The 25,572-nt window shown below is 42.2% G+C and overlaps 1 protein-coding gene and 1 long non-coding RNA gene across 3 annotated transcripts in view; both read right to left on the bottom strand.

Moving 5' to 3' along the window:
* LOC146788601 (receptor-type tyrosine-protein phosphatase beta-like) overlaps window positions 1-10,745 on the bottom strand; it is a 484,586-nt gene extending 473,841 nt beyond the window's left edge. Inside the window, 2 exon segments of the mRNA XM_085633174.1 lie at window positions 10,089-10,343; window positions 10,346-10,745. Of these exon segments, the coding sequence (XP_085489300.1) occupies window positions 10,089-10,343; window positions 10,346-10,373 (283 nt within the window). The 5' untranslated portion in view covers window positions 10,374-10,745.
* Window positions 10,746-11,126: 381 nt separating this feature from the next.
* LOC146788600 (uncharacterized) overlaps window positions 11,127-25,572 on the bottom strand; it is a 60,812-nt gene continuing 46,366 nt past the window's right edge. The window contains exons 2-5 of one of the 2 annotated variants that reach the window (XR_014970873.1): window positions 23,716-23,827; window positions 19,084-19,480; window positions 18,072-18,164; window positions 11,127-17,890 (exon numbers count right to left, since the gene is read on the bottom strand). This is a non-coding gene — a long non-coding RNA (uncharacterized LOC146788600). Of the gene's footprint in view, window positions 17,891-18,071; window positions 19,481-23,715; window positions 23,828-25,572 lie in introns of both variants that reach the window. The other variant, XR_014970872.1, reaches the window with a different exon arrangement.

Genomic DNA, 25,572 nt, shown 5'->3' with positions numbered 1-25,572 from the left:
CTGCTGTTTCTGACTGTATCTATGTTGTTGGTGGGTGGAGTGTATTTTGGAATACAATCGTTATTGCCTTCCATTTCACCTACTTTTTCTCCTAAACTAAGTGCTGTCACCACTGTTTCTCCACATTCCTTTCATCCTCTGCCCCAACATGAACAGGTTAGGCGTGCGGAATTTATGAATAATTCCTTTGTTCAACTCCTACATCAGCATCAGTTGGTGGTGAATACTACCAATTGTTGGGTGTGTGGGTTAATGCCACATACCATGGATAGGGGTATTCCGTACTTGGTTCTCCCTTATAGCTCCCAAAGGGTCAGCTCGAGCATTCCAAACTATGTTTCGTAGTGCACTAGATTCCTACCCCAGTCGAGAGCCACGTTCTGCAACCTTTGGTCCTGGTCCGTACCACAAGCCTTTGGCGATAGCGATTGCTGATTTAGATAGAGATATTTTTTTTTTTTTTTATGTTTGAAAGCTTTATTAGAGAAAAATAAGTATTACAATAAGGTGACATCAGCCAATATGAGAACAAAGGTATAAGATGGGACAAAGAAAATAGAAGCAGCCAATATCACAATGAAAAACAAAGCATTTTAAATGATGGGGAGGGAAGGAGGGGGGGGGAGGGAGGAGAGAAGAAAACAAAAACATGGTATTGATCGTAGAAGATGGGTAAGCAATAATAGGAAATACAGTCAATGGCAATCAAAAAGTACAGTAAAAGACCATCATATGAGTAATTGCATGAATGAAAAAGAAGTATGAAGAAGGTCAATATAAAGCTAAATAATAACAATATTGAGACTGAAAAATATCATGAAAAACTGCAGGCAAGAGTACATGTGTTCAGGGGGGCTTGAAATTATCTGAAGATAGTGGAGAGTAACTCTTTTTGGCGGATTGATCAAGGTATAGAGTAAGAGGTAGCCAGTAAAATTCAACATTTCGGGAGGGTTTACAGGAGGAAGCAAAGGCAACATCAAGTCTGTGTGAGTGACATACAAGATTCCACCAACAATTGAGAGACAATTTGTTCAGAGATTTCCAATTAGAGACAGTATGCTGTAATGCCAGAGCCAGCATAAGGTCAAAAAGACCGCGAGAATGTGGGGGGAGGTCTAAATCCTCTGAAAGGCTACCAAGAAATACTAAAGAAGGAGAAAATTGAATAGAGAGGTTGAAAATGCGAGAAAGGCGAGAGAATAGCTGAGACCAGAAAATACGAGTTGAAGGACAGAAGAAGAAGAGGTGGAAAAGATCCGCAGAAGGGGCATTACAGGTCCAACAGTTAGATACAGCATCAGGTTGAAAGCGAGAGATAGAAAGAGGAGAAAGGTATAGTCTGTGGTAAAAGAAAAATAGGGATTGAGTGAGAGAGGCAGTACGGGAAATCTTCAAGGATCGAGCCCATATTTTGTCCCAGAGAGAAGTCGGCCATGAAGAATGTAAGTCTGTCTCCCAGGACAATTCTAATTTTGATTTGAGACGATCTGGATTGGGGGCTGAAAAGTACCGGTAAATGATGGAAGCTTTAGGAGTTGTAGAAAGGACAGTGAGTAGAGAGGAAGATGAGGTAGGTAGGTCTTCAGAGGGGAGAGAGTAATAACGATCTAGAATGGTTTCCATAAGGATAGGGAATTTCTTTACAAAAGAAGGAGGGCAGTGGAATTGAGACCGAAATGCAGGAAATGAGCAAGGGGATGACCCATCAAAAAGATGACGTATCCAAATGATACCTTTTGCTCTCCATGAGGGCCATGCAATAGGTCGGTTGTTAATTAATAGAAGTGAATTGTACCATATAGGCAATAGTAGGAAGGATTCCTGCGTTACTGAGGAAGGTGAAACTAAAGGGCGCAGAAGAGAAGAAGTATGTTTGAATAAAAGGGGATTAAGGCATGGGGCTTTAGAGGTAAAACGAATTACTTCTTGAAAAGAGTACGGAAGCAGTAGTTCCTGTTCAACAGAAAGCCAGAGGGGAGAAAAAGGGGAGGGTTCCTGAGATAACCAGCGGGAAGCCTGTCGAAGGGAAAAGGACTTATGATAGAGGCGAAAGTCTGGAAAGTTGGTACCACCATTAAGTTTAGATTTACGTAAGTTGGAAAGCGATATGCGGGCTTTTTTCTGCTTCCAAAGAAATTTGGACAACGTAGAATCAATGCGACGGAAATAGGAGTTTGGGATACGAAGTGGGAGCATGGATAATAAGTAGATCAAAATAGGGGCAATCATCATTCTGATGGAGTCAAGACGGCCCCACCAGGAAAGAAATAGTGGATTCCAAGAGGTGAGTAATGAGTCTATCCTAGATATGACTGCATTCATGTTGAGTTGAATGGAGGAGGATATGGAGCTAGAAAAAAGAACGCCGAGATATTTAATTTTTGTAGAATTCCAAGCAAAGCCAGTAGCCGTGAAAAAGTGGGGGAGACAAAGTTTGGTTAAAGGAAGAATCTCTGTTTTGTCCGAGTTTATTTTGTAACCGGAGACCAAGGAGAATTTCTGAAATTCGTTTAGTAATGCGGGGACTGAGGTAGGCGGGTCAGAAATAAATAAAAGAATATCGTCAGCATATGCAGACAATTTAAGATGACGTTTACCGTACGGGAAGCCAGAGATGGATGGATTATTGCGTATGGAGGTAAGAAAAGGTTCAAGCGCTAAAATAAATAAAAGAGGTGATAAGGGACAGCCCTGACGAACACCACGTTGAAGTGTGAATGGGGAAGTGAGTTGACCATTAACGAGAACAGACGCTTTGGGCATAGAATATATCAAAGAAATATAAGAAATGAATTTAGGGTTAAAGCCGTGCCATTTTAGGGAGGCCAGAAGAAAAAACCAGTCAACCCGGTCAAAGGCTTTCTCAGCATCTACTGAAATGGCTGCAAGGGGAATCGATAGTGAAGGGGCTTTACTTAAAACATTAAGGAAGAGTCTAGAATTATCCGAGGTCAGGCGGCCCTTAACAAAGCCGCATTGTTCTTTCCCTATAAGATGTGGTAGGAGCGGGTCAAGGCGAAGAGCTAATAGTTTCGCAAAAATTTTATAGTCAACATTAACTAGAGATATAGGTCGATAATTTTTACAGAACTTAGGGTCTCTACCATCTTTAGGGATAAGGCATATGGTAGCGTCCTGAAAAGAACCTTGGGCTGATCCAGTAGAACAAAAAGATTGAAATAGAGATAGAAGGTGGGGCAAAAGAAGGTCTGAGAAATGTAGGTAGAATTCAACTGGGAAGCCGTCCGGTCCTGGGGTTTTCCCCTTAGTGAGAGAGGATAGAGCAGAGGACAGTTCCGAAATCGTAAGATCAGAATCAACAGCCGAAATATTAAGGTGGGAAGTATCTGGTTGAGGTATGTTGTCAAAGTAGGATTGAATAAGCTCTGGGGTGGGAGGGTTTTCCGGAGTATATAAAGTTTCATAAAAAGAGTGGAATTGTTCCAAAATTTCTGAATTGGTATGAAGAAGTACATTAGAGGGGGAATAAATAGAATCAATATTAGTACGTTCTTTACGAGATTTTAAATAATTAGCTAACAGTTTACCTGATTTATTTCGACCTCCATAAAATCGCGCGCTGCTCCGGAGAAGAAAAGAGGAGGCAGAGTCTGTGGTAAGTTTGTTAAAGGCAATCTTAGCCTTAAGCAATTCAGGAGACATAATCTTATCAGAGGAAGTATAGAATTGATGTTCCAGAGATTTAATATGTGCAAGGGTGACTTTACGCTTTTGAAGGAATTTTTTCTTTTTTTTAGAGACAAAATCAATAATAAAACCTCGGGCTGTGGCCTTGAAGGAATCCCAAAGAGTATGAGGTGGGGTATCAGGCGTAGAGTTAAGATGAAAAAATTCAGAAGCAAAAGCACGAAAAGAGGAGGAAAAAAGAGGATCAGTAAGAAGAGAAGGGTTGAAGCGCCAGCGAGAAGAATTAGGAGTAGGAGGAAGAAGGTCAAAAACAGTAATAATAGGAGCATGGTCAGAGATAACAATTGGTTCAATAGAGGAAGAAATAAGGTGTTGAGAAAGAGATGAAGAGAGAAAGATATAGTCTAAACGGGAGAAGGAAGCATGAGGAGGAGAGAAGAAGGAAAAATCCATAACGTCTGGGTGGGTGAGTCTCCATGAGTCTACCAGATGAGTTTGGGTGATAGTGTCAAGGAATTGTTTATGTGGTTTATGAGGAGAAAAACGAACAGAGGATCTTCGGTCTAAAAATGGGTCAATGATCTGGTTACAGTCTCCACCCAATAGAAAAGCATCACCTTTACGCTGAATACATTTTGCTGTAATGGAGGGCCAAAAAGAGGAGTCAAAACATGTGGGACCGTAAACATTGAGTATCGTAAGTGGGATATTGTTAATTAGTAGTTTAGCTAAGACCCAGCGTCCCTCGTCATCCTTTTCTTCTAGAACTACTTTACACTGGAGACGCTTATGAATCAAAATGGCTACTCCATTCTTTTTTTGGGGAGCAGAAGAAAATAAAACAGTTCCAACCCATAATCGCTTTAGCTTTAAAGATTCGATGTCAGATAGGTGAGTTTCTTGGATAAGGACGATATCTGGATTGTAAGAGGAAAGGTGGGAGAGTACTCTTTGCCTTTTGATAGGGTGATTAAATCCTTTCACATTCCATGAAACAACTTTGAAGGTGAAAGCTTACTAAACTGATCTAAATCAAGATTTGCAAAAACATACTGTACATGTAATAATAATTCAAACTGTATAGAAGTATTAACCATAAAACTCTTCAAAAAGGAAGAAGGAAGAACAGGTAGAAAAGGAAGAAGAAAAAGGAAAAGGGAGGAGGGGAGGGATGGGAAAAGGGAAGGGAGACCAGTGGGGAAGGAAGAAGGAAGAGAAGAGAGAATGCATAGAAGACAGTACAAATCCAGAAGGATGACTGTATTAAACATACCTGAAAGAGAAAAAATACACATAGGGAAGGTGGGGAGGTGATGATGCTTTACAAGACGTACGGACCAGGATCAGGAGGAGAACCACATCGAGACCGCACAAAAGGAACATGGAATGGGACAAGGTGTTGAGAGGAGTATCCGATACATATCCGTCTGGGGAGGAAAAAAGGGAAAAATGTTAACATACATAACATGTAGACGTAAACATAGAAGTCCAGAGAGTAGGAAAAGAAAATAGAGGGATATATAGGAGATGCCAGAAACAGATAAAGGAGAGAAGAGATGCGAAAAGAGAGTGTAAGAACTGAGATGAGAAGTAAGGAGAATACACGAAGTCAAAGACAAGCCATTAGGAAGACAAACAAGTTAAACAATAAAAGTCCAATTTCAGCCACTGGTCGAAGCAGAAGAGGAGGCGTCCATCCCTTCTCCACTGTGTAGAAGAAGAAAGTTCCTTAATTCTCCAGGTTCCTGAAATGACCAAGTCTTTTCTCGATAGGTGACTCTGAGAGTACAAGGATGAAACAAGCCAAGGCGCGCAGAGAGGGACGCATAGCCAGAAATTCTTTACGTCTGGAGGCGGTGACATTAGAGACATCCTGAGAAAGATATACTCGTTGACCTTGCCAAGACACTTGTTTTTTACTCCTCGCGGCTGAGAGAATCAATAAAAGATCTGTGTATTTCAGAAATAAAATAATGACTCCACGAGGTTTTGAGGAGGAGCCCGTTCTGGCACCTAGTCTATGGGCTCTTTGTATACTAATGGAGGAAGGTGGTAGGTCCAGAAGTTTCGGCAAGAAAGTGGTGAAGAAAGTTACTGGATTATCCCCTTCAAGATTTTCCGGCAAATTGTAAATACGGAGGTTATTCCTCCTATTTCGATTTTCCAAATCCTCTGTATGCTTTTGGAGTGAGAGGACCGTTTTTTCTAAAGAGTCTATACGTTGTGTGTTGGACTGAACTTCAGGAAGGTGGTGTTCAACAGTAGAGAGACGGGCATCCATATTTTCCCATTTATCTTTTAAAAGCTGCATATCTGTACTCGTCTTTTCAATAAATGGGCGCAGCGCACGCAATTCCTCTAGAATTTGGTCAATAGAAGAATGAGAAGGATTGTCTTCTGGCGTAGGAGAATTTTGCTTGAGGCGCTTGCCCGCCGGAGCGGGTGGGGAAGACTTACTGGTGTTAGTATGAACCAATGATGATTTTGGGGTCGTCATTTTCGCAGATGCAGTGGCTCTATTTGTACCAGATGAAGATGCACCTGAAGTACTCCTCGATGGTATGAAGACAAATTTAGGTTTGCGTAAGTTGACCATAGAAAGAAATGAACGTGCGACAATATAGTCTCAATTCCCTGTGAGACGACTAAAGGTGCATGTGAAATGTTCCAGAAATATCTCCAAAGAGAGGGAGAAGCACCCAGACGTAACTCAGTGGAAAAGGCGACAGGGAATTAGAGTATGCTAAATAACGAGTACAAAAAGGGGAGAATGACTAAAATGGAAGCACAGGAAGGAGCATCCTGAAGTAGCTGAGGCGCAGGAGAAACGGGCAAAAAGTCTCAGAGAACGTTGTTATCATAGCGCCATGAGGAGGAAATTTAGGATAAAAAGTGTTTCAGAGCAGTGAGCATGTTAGGGCGGGAAACATCCAGTTGTCAGGGGTGAAGCGCCGTAAAACTGCGTATTTGGACGTTTCCTCTAATGTGGAGGAGGAGAGAAAAAACGCAGTAAAGGTGTCTTGCACAATATATATAAGTCTCACCCCTGAAGTGAAGTCGGTGTCTGAAAGTTCATTGGTGTCCAGTGGCACGTCGTGTAGTGACAGCTCCTGTCAGCAGAGGCTCCGATGCTCGAAAGAGCTTCAAAATGGCGGCTCCGTGAGGGGCAGGGAATCCATCGCGGAGAGGGGCAAAAACGGCTCCATAAGCGATGAAAAGCTGCTCCGCCGATTTCGCTAATGTTCCGCCAGCCAAATCCGGCAACGGTGCTCAGTAGCGATCCCGTTTACATCGGGAAAAAACGCCGTGAGGTGGTCGATGCGGCGGAGCTCCGTACCTAGCCGGCCATCTTGCGCGGCATCCAAGCCACGCCCCCCCAGATAGAGATATTTTTGATGCATCGCTTATTCCAGAGGAAGAGGTGCAAGCCTATAGAGATCTGAGTAAGGCTGAGTATAGTATGTCAGTGGGTGATAGACAGCTCAAGAGCTCATCTCCAATATGGATCGTACCCCACCTCGGTAACTTCTGCTTGAAAGGTCTTGGTCGAAATCCGAGAGCACAACTTGGGGAGAGTGCTTGTACTGATACGTATGTTTTACCAACGCTCTCTTCCCCTGTTTTCTTGACTGCCAAGGGTACCTATTTCATATGTTATGAGCGTGCATATACATGGTTGCCCCGTGACTTCTCGGGTACCTGTTATATTGCGAACCTTTTGCCACCAACTTTTACAGTTGCCTCAGACTATCACAAGACTAGAGTTGTGAGAGGCGTTATTAGTGAAGAGGACACTGCCTTTCAAGAAGCAGGAGACTTCTTTAAGGGTTTCTTGCCGTTTTGGGGACCTATGGTTAATAGTAGGAACCTGAGACAGTTGACCCGTGTGGTAGAGTCGACTGCTAACATAACTGCGAGTGCTCTTGGTAATCTAACAGCAGAACTTCAGGCGGATAGACTTATGACGTTGCAGAACCGTATGGTTCTAGACGTTGTTCTAGCAGATAGAGGTGGTGTGTGCAAAGTGATCCATTCGAGTTTTTGCATTTTCATTCCTGACAATGCTCCAACTGTTTACCAAGCCATCTCGAAGTTACATAAGATCTCCGAGTCCATACACGTGGACGAAGGTGGTTGGAAACTTCTAGGATGGTTTTGGGGCCTGATATCAACTTGGGGTTGGAAGATTCTGATGATCGTAGGGGTTGTTGTAACGTTTCTGTTCACGTGTTGTCTTTGTGTGCAGTGTGGTCCTGCCTTATGTGGTCTCTGTGCCACAACGTGTATAAGACGGCCATCTGTTACCAAGGAGACATTGATGGATAGAATGATGTTCCAGCAACAACTAAACGATTTGATGAATATCGAAATCAATTCTGATCTCGACTAGTGCTTGCCTACATGAGGGCAAAAGGAGCGTCTGAGGTTCCGTGAGAATCGTAATGGCACTTTTTGGGTGTGTTCGAATATGGACGAGTTTGGTATCTACGAACCGCAAATGACGAGTTTAGTGGGTGTACGCGTTTTCGCTACGCTACTATGCACGGTTCATCTCATTTCTGGGTATGACCATCTGAACCCTCGGGTTCCATTTTAGATACGGCATCCATTTTGTTTCTTGCCCTCAAGTAGCCAGCGAACGGACGCTGTCCGCTTCGTGACCCTGGGATTCCCAAGCTTTCGTGGAGGACAAGTGTTCTTTTGAAGGTGTCTTTATGATGAGGGGGATGACACGGCAAAGGCAGATGGCTCCGCTCGAGGGTCATCTTGCCGTGCCAGTGTATTGTTTCAGTCATGCATGCATTAGGCACGAGTCCTTTGATCCTGCAATCGAGTTTCCGATATTGCTCTTTACACTCTTTTCCAATCTGTTGTGCATCCTTGTTTTTCCTTTGCATCTGTTCCTGTCCTTTCTCCTAATTCGTTTACAGCCAGAATGGAATGTGCTTAATGTGGGGATAGTGTGCTTTTACAGTTGGGAACCGGCAATGCTGCTGTAATTATGTTCCGGGCTTCTGAAACATGAATGCGACCCTCTTGAAGTTTATTGTGGGAACTGAGTTGTAACCTTTTGTTCGTCATGTTGTGCAATGACGAAAATGTGTATAAAAGGACCGATCCACTTGTGCAATTTGAAGCAGTCTCCCAGAACCTACACATCGTGTACTTCTTGCGACTCCTGTATCCCTGCAGTAATAAACGCTGATCTTTGACGCCGCCGGAAGTGTCCCGTGTCTCTGTGTTTTGTACGCCGGAACAGGTAACCCACGAAGGTTTCAGGTGTTGTCCCCTGGCACCGCTGGGCCTTAGAATAGCCCAGTCCTTCAATCTGCCACACCAGTCCCGTTGTTACTGGGAAACCCTGAGCGTAATTCAAACATCAAGCGATGCTTGCTCCGTGGTGCTTGTCCAGCTGGTTTCTCAGACCATGCTGCAGCGTGTTCCATGCCTCCCTCAATAGTTCCTGTATTTCAGTGCGATCAAACAGTGAGGTGGGGAGATGTTTGACAGGCTGACTCTCTTTCAAGGCAGGCTGTCTCTGGCAGAATATGGTAGGATCTGAGTCTCAAAGACTGGCTGGAGCACCCTTGTATGATGCTCCTTCAGGCTCTACAGGTCTGCACTCATTCTCCACCGGCTGTCTAAGGCAGCTCAGTTTAGAGTGTTTAAAGTGCACGTCAGGCTGCCCATCGCAAGACAGCTGGCCAAAGTGACATGCGCACTTTAAACTGAAGTGCGCTGTGCCCACTGTTCCTCCCTGCTGCCGGCCAAGCCCTCGTAGACTCAGCTGCTTCCAGGGTGAAAAAGAAAATGATAATAAATATGTTGTATTACCATTTTATTTTTCATGTTTCAATTAACTTTCAGCGGAGGAGCGATGCTCCTTTGCCCTTGTGGAGACACCACTGCTGGCAATACAGGATTATTGTATGAAAATAGGAGATATGGGACAGTGTTTCCCACAGTAAAGGTCGCAACCAAGCCAAATTTTGGTGAGTCGCGAAAGTCCAAGCAATAATTAAAGACGTCTTTAAAGTCAAGACTTATCTTGTCATTTTTGCTGCACTTCAAAGACTGAGGTAAATATCAGGCCATGTCTTCTGAAAACTGTCCAGCCACTTTGCAGTCAGAGAAAAAAAAGTAAAGTGATTTATGTGACCATCTTCCTTGGGTACAGAGAGGGTGAAAGGAAAGGCTGTAGGATGTCAATTGATGTAACACAGAACAACATTTTAATAAACAGCACACAATCAGCAGTTAGGAAAGCAAAAATGAAGCACATTTTCTATAATTCTGAAGAGTGATAGAAAGGACCTTTGCAAAGTTCATGTTCTACTTCCTTGGCACACAGAAGAAACTGTAAAGTAACAATGTCGTGCGTTACAAGAACTACTAAAGAATTTATCCTAGACTTTCAATAATTTTGTGTCACTCGCCTGTAAAAGCAGATATTGTTGAGGCTTCCCCCAGACGTACACCATCTTGTGCAAACACCTGGATAGTGTAGTAGTTCCCAGGCGTCAGGCCTGTAATATTGACGTTGTCTGTAGTGAGTTGCGTGTTCACTGCAGGGAAACCACGAACCTTCACGACGTAGGAACTTGCGCCTCCTTCTGGTGCAGACCAATCAATAAACACTGTTGTGTTAGACACTTCGCTTAAAGTTAGGTTTCTGACAAGGCCAGGATCTGGAAGAAATATAGCAGTGTCACACTGAACATATCTGAAAAGTAAAGGCAGTAATAACAGCATTCACACTTTCCATGCACACAGGACAATTTGGACCTTATTCACAAAGGGCGTCCGCACTCGTAGCAGAGGCCCCACAGTTGTGAGGTAGTCTCAGCAGTCAGGGGGAATCTCCGCAATGTGATTTCTCACTGCGGAGATTGCACTCAAAGTGCGGAGACTCATGCAAGACCGCGGGGTCGCTGCCACAAGTGTGGAGACTCTTTGATTTTTCAATGTATCTTAAATTACTCTTTTTTTAAAGGACACTCTTTTGCAAGTTGCGTCTAACTGAAGGACTATTTTTCGAATATATACCTTTTTTTCGCATGCGTTTAACAAAGCATGCCATAACAACGCGGTCGTTACAATGGCCGCGTTGTTATTTCGCATACCGTTACAACGAAACTCAGAAAAATGACTTGCTGTAGGGGGCACTGAATGTTGGAATAGTAGAATTTACTATTCCAACTCCAGTCTGTGCGGACACTAGGGAAGGTGTTTGAATCCAAAACCTTCTTCCCCTTTAACCCCTTCGGCGCTCATGACGGAACGGTTCCGTCATGAGCGTCGGTTGAGCTGTGCTCATGACGGAACCGTTCCGTCATGACCACGCCCGCGCAAGAAACGGTCAGCGCTCAGCGGGAATCGGCGCCGCATCGAAGGGGTTAACGCAAGTCGTTTTTCCGACTTGCGTTGTAATGGTATGCGAAATAACAACGCCGTCGTTGTAACGACCACGTTGTTATGGCATGCGTTGTTCCGCTTGCGAACTAAACGCTGTCTACCCTATTTTTCACTACAACCTAATGCCCTGAATACTTGACCAATTATTGTAATAGCACTTGCTTTATCTTCTCGGTTAAAGTGTTAGGATAGCACAAAATTGCCCATCTCCAATAGGATCCTCATGAATGGGAGCTAGAACCCTCACATGTTCCATGCCACTATCATAATTAATTCCATTCCCATTGCTTCTATGCCTTCATCTCCGAAGGTGGGGAGGTAGAATGTGTAAGTATTGATTGGCACATTCAAGAGGAGGTTTTTAAATTCTTATGTAAGTACAGTCAGCTGAGCCACTTGAAAGCTCTCACCAATAGGTCATCCAGGGGTACCAAACACAATGAAAAGCACATCAAAGAATAGAAACCTCTGCAGTTTCCTGAGACTTGACATGCACAAATAAGCACATAATCTGCTGAGATACTTGGATGTCATCTGCATTTAAAAAGAGGTATAAATATGAAGAGAACCTCAGCAAACAGCAAAGATCCATACGTTTAACTGGGACCTGACATGCTGTTCATAGCTGCACATGCCCTGCCAAGAAACCTAAAGTCCTGGCTCACCAGTCAACAAAAAGGACCAAATATGAGGAAAGATACAGCATAAACTAAAGACCAGAACTTAATTTGTAAAATAGTAAGTGCTGGAGTGTAACGATTCGCTCAGGAGCCCACAGCTGGTGCTATAAAATATAAGAGTGCAGAATTTCAAGACTGCTCAGTCTTGATTCCACGTTATGCCTGCCTCTTCAATCCACCACCAGACTCTCTCTGCCTTTTTATCTTACTCCGACAGTATCTTTTTGATCTCTGATTTTTTGTTTGTCACTGGCTTTCGATCTTCTTTTCCTCTTTCTTCCCTCCCTTTGTATTTTTCTCTCTCCTGCTTACAGTCAATATTGGTTGAGGAGAAATAAGTGCCAGTCCTCAATAATCAGTGCCGGTGTGCCCCACCTGCAAACAATTTCTCAAATTAAGCCCTGCCAAAGACTTCAAAGACCACAGGAGACATGACAGTCTCAAGGTAGCACAGACTCAGGCTAGGATCTGAGAAGCTCTCCCACACAGCTAACTGACACAATGAGAAATATAATCAGCGTCTAAAGACCTCTAAGGTTATCGGGGATTTGCCATGTGAAAGTGGCACATACTCAACTGAGCTCTTCCCCACAGTCAACAAGAGGTGCCTGATTCAATGAAAAACACAGCACAGACTACAAAGCTTTATGCTTATCTGGGGTTTGACCGCCTCAAAGCAGAGTAACTTGAAGCCTTGCCTATACAGCTGACAAGAGATAAAAAATGTGATGATAAAGTCAACAGAGGCCTAAGATCTTTACGACAATCGGAGACCTGACTTATTTGAGCCTTCAAAAGTGCAGGCCGGTACCACATTTTATAGGTGGAATACTACAACAGAATTGTATCCAGGACTAATACTCCTGGTGCCTGTTTATGTTGATGACCAAAAAAATACAACAACCTGTGTTAACAATACAATCACAAACTTGTGAGGGTCTCAAAACTCATCTGAATTTTATTAGGTAATTGCCACTGATACCCACATGTCACTTACTATTAAGCGCCAGGCTCAGTTGCTTGAAGTAATGTATGGCTGTTTGATTTCTTCAGAATAAAATACTGACAATTCCAAATGTATTGCTTTGTCCTGACACATAGGTTTATTGTACAGTTCCTACCACAAGACACTATATGTGCGATTATCAAATTTAGGTGAGCTGCGGGGGAGGGTACTGTGGTCCTGCCGAAACCGCTTTGACCTGCAGGCCTTGAAGTGATGAGGGATGAGTCCTGATTCACCCATTACGCCATCCTTGACCATTTTAGCCTTGCCTTAGTGAGGACAATCAACCAATAAATAAGTCCAATCTTCCACTTAATACACATTTAACTAATGCAACTCTTCTGAGATATATGTACCTACAACCTCTCTCAATAAAAGCTGTGGATGAGCCTGCATAGCAACAAATGTTGCTGGTGAATCTTCATCCCTATGTTGAAGCATGCCACCAAGTGTGGGGAAGGGGTCGGTGTCTTTTTTTGAAAACATAATTGGAGGAGGTTCTCTGAGGAGGAAGCCCGGACATTCAGGATACTTTGAACCTAACAAAAGAGTGACACAGTCTTGTTTATTCTCAGCCTAGTCTGGTTCATGACTCAGTCAGAATTTGTTTTGAGTCACGGTTAATTCATTACATAATATGGGTCATGTTTGTTTATTCTGAGTCATAATTTTGAATGTATTTAGAGTCAAGAAGGAATCAGAACCTATTCTGTGTCATGGCTTATTCAGAACCTATTCCAAGTTATGGAAGAGCCAGACCGTTTTCTGAGATGATTGTACCAGTCTGAACATATTCATGGAAATTTCATATTTGTACTAATCACATATGAAGAACTTTTACTGGCATTGCCACCAGAATTCAAAACCCTTTTGTGGGCTACAATTATGAACCAAGACCTACTCCTAAAAAAACCTGCATATGATCTTCTTAGTCCTACATCAATACTTCATGATTGCCACCCTGGAGATAATGCATTTCATTTCAGCATCGCATTTGTTCTGCCTAGTATTTGCCTCTCTTCCATCGAAGGGCCACCAGGCTCTTTCTCCAAACATGTTTCTGATCTAATCAAGTTTACTAATGTTGCCCATTGGTGTCGATCCAAAGCCCACTCTTTCCTTCAGGGACCCAAGTGGTGAAATCAGCCAATGAAATCCAAAGCCCTGACACTGGAGGAAAAACAAGACAACAGGGTTAGTTATTTCAGCATTGGCAGTACCACGACTTCTGATTGGTCATGATCAAAATAACAAGCAAGTTATCTGCAATGGCTGTGCAGCTGCAATGATAACATTAGCCTTAAACACTGGAATGACAACAGTCTCAGACACTTGTGCAGTCATGTGCTTGTCCAGAAAATGCATTGGAATGACAACAGCCCTGTTAACATGTTATTATGCTCTCACATTCATCCCATTCTGAACAATTAAATTTGTCATTTGGAAAACTTTTTCTGTTTCTTCACTGTTAGTCTTCCTGTATGCATGTTGTTTTCTCTACTGATCTACCCCAGACTCAAGTCCACACTTCAATCACAACCTTTTTCCAGATTTTACAGACGACAACATTTTCTCTTTGCTTTGTCTTTTTGTGCATCCTTTGTTACCTATTATTGATCAGTAATCAGTACAACCTTTGGCAAGTATCTTAGTTAAACTTATCGTATATGTTTGAGAACTTTTAGCACATTTTTTGGTACTAATCTTGGTACCTACATTGGTGCATCCTTTGCTACATATCTAATGGAAACTTTACGACATCTTCTAGTCTGTATATTGGTTAAGTCTTTTGGTACATCTTTGACTACATATATAGGTACACTTTGGCTAGATACTTTAGAACATCTTCTGGAACATGTCTTGGGACACCATTTGGGGCATCATTTGCTACAACAAGAGGTACAACTATGGTAACATTGTTTTGCATATCTTTTGGTACCTCATTAGATATACATCTTGATATTTCTATCAGTAAAGTTTTGGGTGCATATGTAGGCACTTTTGAGTAGATACTTTAGTAAGTTGTTTGGTACAGCAAGTGGTGCACATTTTGTTACATTGTGTGGTATTGCTTTTGCTATTTCATTTGGTTCATTTGGTGCCTCAGTGGATATGCCTTTTGTTACGTTTTTTTGGTTAATTCATAATAATGTTGATACTTTCATACACAGCAAACACAAGGAGATGATGGAAGGAGTGCTGAAACTTTTCAGACACTCACCCCCAGTCACAGATCTGGGTTGAATCCATCATCATTCTTTAGCTCACTTTGCCACCTCAGTTCAGACACAGCTAGCTGAAATTCAGTCTTGACCCTGTGCCTCATGGGAACAGTTCAGCCTGAACTGCCAAGCCAGGTCTTCCCTAGACCAGAAACAAGCATCATGGGAGCGGTTTCTGGGTAACACCCTTCATCAGTCAGGCTAGCTTGAATCCAGTGGCAAAGTGAGCAAGGGACCCACGTCTGGGCATACTCTGCCAACTTAGGGCAAACAAAGCAAACACAAGGAGTTCAGGCTGGACTGTTCCCATTGGGCATAGAGTCAAGACTGAGTTGCATATTCCTGGGTCCAAACTGGAATGGCATGGTGAGCAAAAAAACCATGGATTTGGCCCAGATCTCTGTACTGGGGTGAATGCATGACATTGTTCTGCATTCTGTCCATCAATTGTTCTTTTTGCATTTGTCACCCCGAGTGGGACGGGTATGCCCAGACGTGGGTCCCATCCTCTCCATGCCACTGGAGTCAATCTACACTGGCTGAGGAGGGCTGAAAGCCCGAAACCGGTCCTAGGATGCTTATTCCAGTCCAAGGAGGACCTGGCCTGGCAGTACAGGCTAGACTGTTCCCATTGGGCGCAGGGTCAAGACTGATTTGCATATGGCTGGGTTCAAACTGGAATGGCATGGTTAGAAAAAAAAACAATGGATTTAGGCCCACATCTCTGTACTGGGGTGAATGTATGACATTGTTCTGCACTCTGTCCATCAATTGATCTTTTTGCATTTGTCACCCCAAGTGGGACGGGTATGCCCAGACGTGGGTCCCATCCTCTCCATGCCACTGGAGTCAAGCTATCCTGGCTGATGAGGGCTGAAAGCCCAAAACCGGTCCAAGGATGCTTGTTTCCTGTCCAGGGAGGACCTGGCATGGCAGTTCGGGCTGGACTGTTCCCATTGGTCGCAGGGTCAAGACTGATTTGCATATGGCTGGGTCCAAACTGGAATGGCATGGTGAGCAAAAAAATGATAGATTTAGGCCCAGATCTCTGTACTGTGGTGAATGCATGAAATTGTTCTGCATTCTGTCCATCAATTGTTGTTTTTGCATTTGTCACCCCGAGTGGGATGGGTATGCCCAGACGTGGGTCCCGTACTCTCCATGCCACTGGGGTCAAGCTATCCTGGCTGTTGAGGGCTGCTGAAACCCCGAAACCTGTCCTAGGATGCTTGTTTAAAGTCCAGGGAGGACCTTGCCTGCCATTTCGGGCTGGACTGTTCCCATTGGGTGCAGGGTCAAGGCTGATTTGCATATGGCTGGGTCCAAACTGGAATGGCATGGTGAGCAAAAAAACGATGGATTTAGGCCCAGATCTCTGTACTGGGGTGAATGTATGACATTGTTTTGCATTCTGTCCATCAATTGTTCTTTTTGATACTTTCATACATATCTTGGGACATCTTTCGGTAACTAATTTGGGACATCTATGGTAACTTTGGCATAGACTTTTGTATGTATTTTAGTACATCTATTGTTTTCATATTTGTTGCACAGTGTGGTTGGTGTCTTGTGCACATCTTTTGGCCCAGTGAAGTATTATTCATTGAATAAAGATGCATAAATTAGCTGGTAGACCACTCCTTCTTTTAGACTCATTACCATAGGGCTTTGTAAAACAAATTTAATTTCCAAATACTCTGCACCTGAAGAGCAAGGATCTGTGGTTTCTAAATGCTCTATATTAATAGTAATAATAGAAACACCTGTGTTCTATCCTTTGTGGCAGTAGCAGTGACTACAAAAAATCAAAGCTATATCATTTAGCAGCAGATCCTATGCAATGCACACTGAACAAGCTTCCAATTAAATCATTCATTCACCCAGACCTTATAATGTATTTTCCTGTAACCCTCCAGTGTATGAATGTATGTTGCTTATGTACAGCGAGGTCACAGAGACCCTCCTTTTCCTCTCGGAAAAGTACAAACCCATACATCTGAGTCAAGACACTGGCTCAACAACAGAACTGACACACACCAAATTTATTGGTTTGCTCTTTTATTTAATTAGAGTGGACAGAGGTTAAGCAGCTTAGGAAAAGACCTTACTGTAATGCACTTAATGTCATCTATGTGTATTACAGCAACAGATGTTATAAGAAGAAGAATGTAATAGAGTAAAAGGCACAAAGAAGGGAAACAGGATGGATTTTAACTACATTCCCGAAACAGAGCTCTTGAGTACTTTAGTGGTAGGGTTATCACAACTTTCCAGTTGTTAAGGAGTTCTTCAGCAGGTAAGTTTCCAAAGTGCTCATCAAAGATTGATGATTTTCAGCCTTTATGATAGATTCTGCAAGCTTTATAGGCTGCCTTACATTGCTGGCCTTCACAATCAGGAGGATGTCTTCAGGTGGAAGAATATAATGGATTTAAAGGAAGTTGAAGGATTTGTTAGACTGACCAACTTGACGGCTGTGCGATAGCCGAATATTATCAATTATACCATTCAAGCACAATTAAGGCCTCTTCTTAAACACCTTTTAGTGCAGATGGCTTGGCCGCATAAAGTTTTCAACCAATGAAATCTGTCCCATTCTTGCAAAACTCCTGAATACCGGCGTACTGCCTTTACTGGAACCTTGACAAGGAGCCATACACACTCTGCTGGCACTGATCCTATGGTGATGAACTGGAGGTTAGGCAGGAAGACCAATACCTGAGCATCATAACTCTGGGAAGCATTTGAACTTCAATGTGCTTCATTCCAATACATTGGGAGTACCAGAAGGGTTGGGCTTGATGAGTAAACTGAAAAGTGGATCCATCTGTACTTCCCAAATGGCAAAGAATAATTCCAGTAAGGTTAACATCAAAATGTATTGAACAATGTTTTCCACTGAATCAAAGAAAGACCTAGAAAGAGAATAATTGTAAATTAATCATATCTACAAAGATATTCGTACAATATATACAGAAAGCAGTAAAGTAGCTCACATATCTTGTATGGATTTTACTTTGGCAAAGTGATTGAAAAAGTTCTTGCCATTCAAATGATTGTTTCTACCAACTCATAATAGTGCTCTTGGACTCTTACCTTTATGTTTGACTTTAAAGAGGTGCTGATTTCCCCAGGTTTGAGAAGTGTCTTGAAACAGAAGCATGTGCTCCCTTGATCTTCTTGTTGTTCCTGAGGAGGTATATCATGCAATAAAACATTTCAAGTAATGTTTTGTTAAATTTTTTATATATCATTTATCCAAACGTGTGTAGGATGTCAATGGTGTCCACTCCACTATTGGAGCATAATGTTACATTTTATCAACTTGACTCCACCTCGTGATCCTTGGCTGTGTATGCATCGCACCACACCTGAAATGCATTCGATCACAACCATGTTTTGGGTGCCTTGCTGAGCCCTCAACTATGAGCTGCCCTTCTGATTGTTTAGAGACTGTGTTATTTTATCCAAAATGTTTGCAATGGACAAGAATCCTGGAATTCAAGATGTGCCATCTACATCGGTTGACAGGGTAAATTATAATTATATATAAAGTATTAAAGAATGGTCCCTCATCAATATGCATACCAATAGTGTACATGATAGCAATAGTAACAATGAAAATCATTAGAATCATGAGAATTGGTAGAAGTATACTTTCAGAGTTACGTTTGGAGTCGTGTAGACCTACTGAATCTGAAATTCTAGGGAAAGCATGGTAGCCATGAAAGCTTATATTCCTCCAGGGATTACCGTTTTCGGAGCAACAGGTGTGTGAGCTGTAGAGTTCTAATCCCGCTGATGACAGTGAGTTCAAAAAACACACTTCCCATCTGGTCTACAACGAATCGCAGAAGCTTGATTGCAATAAGCTGTGATGTTGCACCAACTGATTCAACAGGAACTGTTGACCAACACAGTTCTGCTCCTATTCCTTTCATGTTGTGTGTGCTCTGCAGTGGGAATAAGGTTTTCTCTAAGCAAAGGAATTGCTCTTAGATAGATCAGCTCACCGAACATGTGTGAAGGTGTTGCGTGGTATAGTGGTGAAGTAGCCAAAAAAGTGATTTGTGGAATGTTTGAATTAATCTCATCCACTGATACTTACACAGGGCTGCATCCCAGCTCATCATTACTTTGCAGACCATGCCACCCTGAAACAGAACCTAAACACCCCAAAACTGGATTCACCCTTATTAGGGTTCCTTAGTTGAGTGTAGCTTGGTTCCAACTGCACAGTGTGCACAGGACCCACATTGGGGCATCCCATCCCAGTTAGGGCGTCACACTGAAGTATAAACAAATTGGCATTTGTTGTAGATAGAATGCTTAAATCCATCTAAACCACTGGCAATGACTCTGGCCGCATCCCAGTCCATCTTGATTGTGCACACCATTCCACTTCGGTTTGGTGTAGTGTCGTGGTGAGAAGTTTCACAATGGTAGCATGAAGTACTGTAGCATCCAGCTGGTCACCCATGCATGGCTACTTGCGTTCATTTGCCCTGCAGGATAGAAAGAAAAAGTAATTATATTCAAAGAATTGACGCCCAAGAAAAAAGACAGCAGGCATGGGAAGAAAACCATTTAAAATGCCTGGGGGTGGGAGGACGCACTTAATTTCCTGTATGAAACTGTGTCATATATATTGTACGAGAGATGTGCATGGACTCTTTTTTTATTTTTCACGATGAGAGAAAATGAATTTGAGTCCCCACCACTGATTGGAATGTAATTGTTCAATGCACTGGGCCGATCTGAACTATTGATGCACATGACTAAAGACCCATGCTTTACTGGGGGCGTCCACTGTCTGGGTAAAGCCTACCTGGTGTGACAGTGACTATTTTCAAAAAATAGCCCAATACCAGGTAAAGTGTGTGTCTGGGTTCACAATAGATTGTGGTTCCAATAGATATTAGGGCTATATCTGATCTGTAGGAACAGCTTCAGAGGCACACTGTTTTCTTGCTAAAATCTGTCCAAGTTCAGCAGAAATCACATTTATAACATTATAATTTGGGAACAGATATTCAATCCATTAGCACTGGGGGGAAGGGAGACTTCACAACAGCAGCAGAGGAAGGGCTACCCTATTTTCAAATGACAGCAACAGAGGCGGGTATTTTCCCTTCAGGTGGCCTCCACTAGTGCGTTAAGAGCCGCATCGCTATGCATTGGCAGCTTGTTGGAACCGCTGCCACAACATGCTGGGAGATTTCCAGTTTCCAAATAGCTAGTCTTCCCCACATGTTGTTTTTTTCCTGCATATCCGGGACACCTTTCTGCCATTCTTTCCAGCCAGCCCACCTCCAGTTCATGTCACAATTTTTAGTAGGCATCGCATTTCTGAAGATAAAGCACCAAAAGGCTCTGCGATAGGACAGGCAGCCTCCTCCCACTCTCATATTAAGGTAGGGTGATGTATATTATATAGATGGCAATACAGTAGGTTTTGGGCAAAGGATTAGTACACACTCTCCTCTAAATTGGGCAAATTTGACTGTGCTAACGCACCTTTTCCTTGGTGAAATTGAAGCTGCCTTAAAGATGCACTGGGTGTCTGCATCAAACTATACATTTCAGGGTTCTTGTACAAATTTAGCACACAAGTGATTTGTGTGTCTCACAAATCACTACTCTATGCTCTAAGCTGACAGTGAGCATGTGCCTTAGGAGGTGTTTTTTGTTGCACCATTTCCGCATAGGTCTTGCTGTGAGGTTACATAGACTTGGGCACAAAACACCTCCAGTTTACATCTTCACCCTTAAAGTTGACATCCTTTTAAAATGACTTTTAACATACATTTGCTTGCGTGCCTGTATTAGATAATGTTCTCAGAAAATGGTTTGCTTACACTTACACGTCTTTCAGCCACATTATCATACCCTGGAACATTCTGTAAAAGGACTAATTTGACTGTACAAAATGTTGTTACTTGTTGTTGTCTGTACTGTGACAGCTCTGGGTGGGTAGAATCAGCAATGACAGCCAGACCAGACCTCTGGTATAGAGAGAATGGTTCAAGATTAATATTTGAACTGTACCCAGCCGTTTTTTAGACAGAGGAGCATTTTGAAGGGATTGTAGAGGTCGCCCCTTGCCAGAATTCTAGCCCAGTTGAATCCCATTACCATCCTGAGAAGGACGGCGGCCTGTTGTACACCAAGAGTGGCACCCAGCTGACACACACCCACAGGTAAATGGGGAGTTAGACCTCTCTAAGGTATTCTGTCAGACTTGCACACCCTATGCTCCATAGGATAGGTGCAGTAACATTTTATATATTCATATAATCAACGCAATTGCACATTGATTGCTCACCTTGCTATTGCTTATAGACTGTATATGTGTGCTAACCTAGTTTAAAAATGACAAAATAATAAAGTAATACCATCACAAAATGTGCCACATTATGCTGCATAACTTGGCTTTTCTTGCTGTATTATTTTGTCAACTCTACTGCTAAATTTGGTCCTCTGCTGCTGCATAGTTCGAGTGGCCCGGAGTATATTGCAATATATTAGAAAAGACCACACTGGAGGTCACTGAACTTTCATTTAGAATCAGGAGAACATCAGAACTGTTAATTACCTTGCCATAATACCATGTCTGTATTTCAGTTGTAAGGGCCTTTGAGGAATAATGTAAGGTATCAAAGTTGCCATATTTTTTACACTTCTTTACACCTACCGTGCAATGACATGTTTTTTATTTGCAGTGGTGGTGAGGTGCAATACAATTTCATGATACATGAGATCTTGCCACTGAAATTAAAAATAGTGGCAACAATAACATATGCAGCAACTATGCAACCACATTATTTTTATTCAAGTTTTTTTTGCGGAGTTTTATATAGTGAGAATTAGACTGAAAGGTATCACAGTGCTTTACATAAGCACAAGGTATGTTACAGACAAACAGATTCATTTTTGTTAGGCAAGGGGAGATTTGTGATTTACCCAGATTCACAGAATATTGAGCGTCCCTGCCAAGACTTGAACCCCGTTCCGCAGCTTTCAGGTTGACAGCCCTAGCCATTAGACCACATTCTCTTCCCAATGAAATCCTCCATATACACCTCTAATAATACATCTTTAGACCCTCATATAAGAAGAACAAGCATATTTCAAGTCCATTAAAAGACTAATATCAGCATATTCAAATCACACTTTTATTTCTGTAGAATTAGCAACTTCAAATAATAACAAGCATTGGCAAAGCCAATAGGTCTGGCATTGTCCACCAGTCTTGTGGCTTTGCCATTCTTATTTTGTTATGTCATGGTTTTTGCAAAACTTTATTGGTGTGGAGGCTGCCAGCCCATTGTCAATCTAAACAAAAACATTGGCTATAGAAAAAAAGCACAAATTACAATAATAGTCTCTGCCACTCAAAGTAACTATTTTGTGTGTGCATGTGTTTCGTTTGAAAGGTCAGCATGCCATAACTCACAGTGAAGTCAGCCAACAACTGAAGTGGACTGACCCATTGCCTACGATGCATGCTCGAGTGGGTGCAAGAAAAATCTGAAATGACTCAACTAAAGACTAATGGATGTGATCTGACTGAGAACCCCTACATGTTACTATGTTATACACACACTTTTAGTAACAACAAAAGGGCTTGGCAAATAGCAGCCCTAAAAAAGCCAATTAGTCTTATATTCGCTGCCAGCCTCTTGTCTTTGCAATTTGTTTTGCGAATCTATATTACAAATAGTAAAGAGGTTTGAAAAGGTAAATAACTAGGGTTGAGAATATAGAAATGGTGGCAAAGATAGATAGATAGATAGATAGATAGATAGATAGATAGATAGATAGATAGATAGATAGATAGATAGATAGATAGATAGATAGATAGATAGATAGATAGATAGATAGATAGATAGATAGATAGATAGATAGATAGATAGATAGATAGATAGATAGATAGATAGATAATTGGAATAAATGACAACTTCAAGTATTCATATATTAGTTAAATGTCTATATTAAGCACAACATGCCAAAATATTGAAAGTCATACAAGAAGGAAATACAAACTACATTGGTTTACAAGTAGTTCTGTGGTCCTCAACAGAATGGCATTCAGTTGTAGAGTTATAGATGCACTTCAGTGCGGCACACTAAAAAGAGGAAACATTTATAAAGAGCTGTTTGAAATGGACACCATTTGTTATGCTGGGAAATAGTAGCAGTCAGATAAACCAAGGCCATTCCAAAAGGAATTATAATAGTATTAGCAAGAGCCAGGAACTGATGAAGCTGGAATGCACTCCAATGAGTTAGGAAGTGGCCTGCTCTCACATAAGGCTCTACGTGCTATATAAAACTTTATAAATAAATAAATAAATAAAATACAAAGGTATCACTAAAGAAAAACAAAAACACTGGCACTGAGGGGAACTACCTTGTGTGCGGATGTGCTCCTTATGAAAGGCCAAAAGGCAGTCACTGAAAGTGACATTAGCCAATGGCTGAAGTAGGCTGACACACTGCCTGCATGGTTTATTCTGTACTGGGAGGCTGCAAAATGTGAATGAGACAATAACTGACCAATTGATGAGGAGATGTGGCTGAAAGCTCCTTTAAGTGCATACATTTTCCACATAATTTTTGCAACTTCAAAAAGTCTTGGCTAATGCCAGACCTAAATACGATATGCTTACACACTTTTAGCCTCCCCTTAAAGAAGTGCATATTTGTGACACATCGAAACATAAATAGAAATACGTACATTTTTCTGCTGCAGGTTCATAACTTGTGATTCCTGCATTGGAACAGTCACTGTTGAGAAGCACTGGAGGTTTGGGAGCTTCGATGTTGAAGGTTTCAGCTCATACACCAATCTGTTAGAACACAATAATCAACACCAAATTCTTAATTAGATTATTAGAATTGCTCTGGAGAATATTACAGTGCCTACCCATCTAGAGACAGTGACTTCTTTTCCAGGATCCACGCCCTCAAATAAATATCCATCAACTTAAAGATCTCCTTTTGTTTTAGGGAGAAAAGGGACCCTCAACCTCACGCAGGCAATTTGGTGGAATGGTATGACCCTAAAGCCAAGGGGTAGAGGATTAGATTTTGAGGTGTCAAATGTTAAGTTCAGAGTAAGGGGTAATATAGAAAAGAGGTTGTCAGTGCAGATGCAAAAGACCATTGTGGTATTGAGGGAGGCAGCACAGAGTATCTCTTAGCTCCTCAGATGAAAATATGGAACTAAGTGGGGGTATTCCACTGGGAGGTTGAAGGAAGCAGCGTTGACCTGCTCACAACTATGCCTGCAGGCCAGAGGATGGAGAAGTGGCAAAGGAGGAGGAGAGAGAGAAAAGGAGCTAGAGGAGTGATGAGGGCTGGTGGCGAGATGGCACTAGCCAGAGGACCTTTTGTGCACACTTGGGACCAATAATAGCAAAACACTCACAAATGAGGACAACTATTTCAACTGTACAATATTTCAACATTCATACAAATATAAACAAATCATAGTCTAACCATAATCATTTTTCATTTGAGAAATTATAATCTCTAGTTACACTGTAAATCCTGCTTTTAATTAACAGGATTAAATTTACAAGATAAGCATGCAATAAACAACACATTCAAGGGCTCTGATAGTTTCAAACCATAGAATCATGTTGTTCTTAGGACACAATTCATCACTAAAATATTTTTAGATCGAGCATTCAAGACCTCTTGTATATACCGTATTAGAACATTGGAATGTGGAGCACTCCATTGTAGACAATGGAGTGCTCCATGCTTCTACGGGCCGGTAAAGGCCCGCAGAGCAACATTCCAATGTTTTACAAAAGCCTCTCGAAGCGCGAGGGGATTTAAATCCCCTCGAGCTTCGAGAAGCCTTTGTTTAATTTGTTAGAACATTCTGCCCTCTAGTGGCAGAATGTTCTAATAGCCTTATAGCCCTTCGTAGCAGGGCTATACCGCTATTAAAGTCCCGCAGCTTTTGTTAAAGTCCCTCGCCTTCGGTTCAGGCCTTTAACGCTGCAGTGGGCCTTTAATAGCCGGTATAGCCCGCTACGGCGGGCTATAAGGCTATATTAGAACATTGGAATGTTGGAAGCTCCATTGAGTGCTCCGGGCTTATAATGGCTGGTATAAGCCTGGAGCGCCAACATTCCAATGCTTCTTTGTGGCTGTGAACAAAGGCTTCATAGAGCCTGAGGAGATTTCAATCCCCTTGCGCTACCTGAAGCCTTTTTTGTTGTTGTTAGAACATTCTGCCCTCTTGTGGCAGAATGTTCTAATAGCCTTATAGCCCTTCGTAACAGGGCTATACCGGCTATTAAAGTCCCGCTGCCTTGTTAAAGTCCCTCGCCTTCGACTTGGGCCTTTAACGATGCAGCGGGCCTATAATAGCCGGTATAGCATAAACTTATATGTCTATGTACATTGTGGGCTCTGGAGATCAGCCCTAGGACTTGTCAGCTTCCGCTTAGGGACTTTTTTTCTGTTCAACTGCCTCTATTTAACTATCTTGATAGAAAACGACCAGTATAGGTCAGTAAAATACCAGAATCACTTTAGCATTCCCTAGATTCCAGTCCATAGAACTTGTCTTCCACGA

Source organism: Triturus cristatus, chromosome 11, assembly GCF_964204655.1.
Source record: "Triturus cristatus chromosome 11, aTriCri1.1, whole genome shotgun sequence".
NCBI lineage: Eukaryota > Metazoa > Chordata > Amphibia > Caudata > Salamandridae > Triturus > Triturus cristatus.
This window is presented reverse-complemented; position numbering and strand designations above follow the sequence as displayed.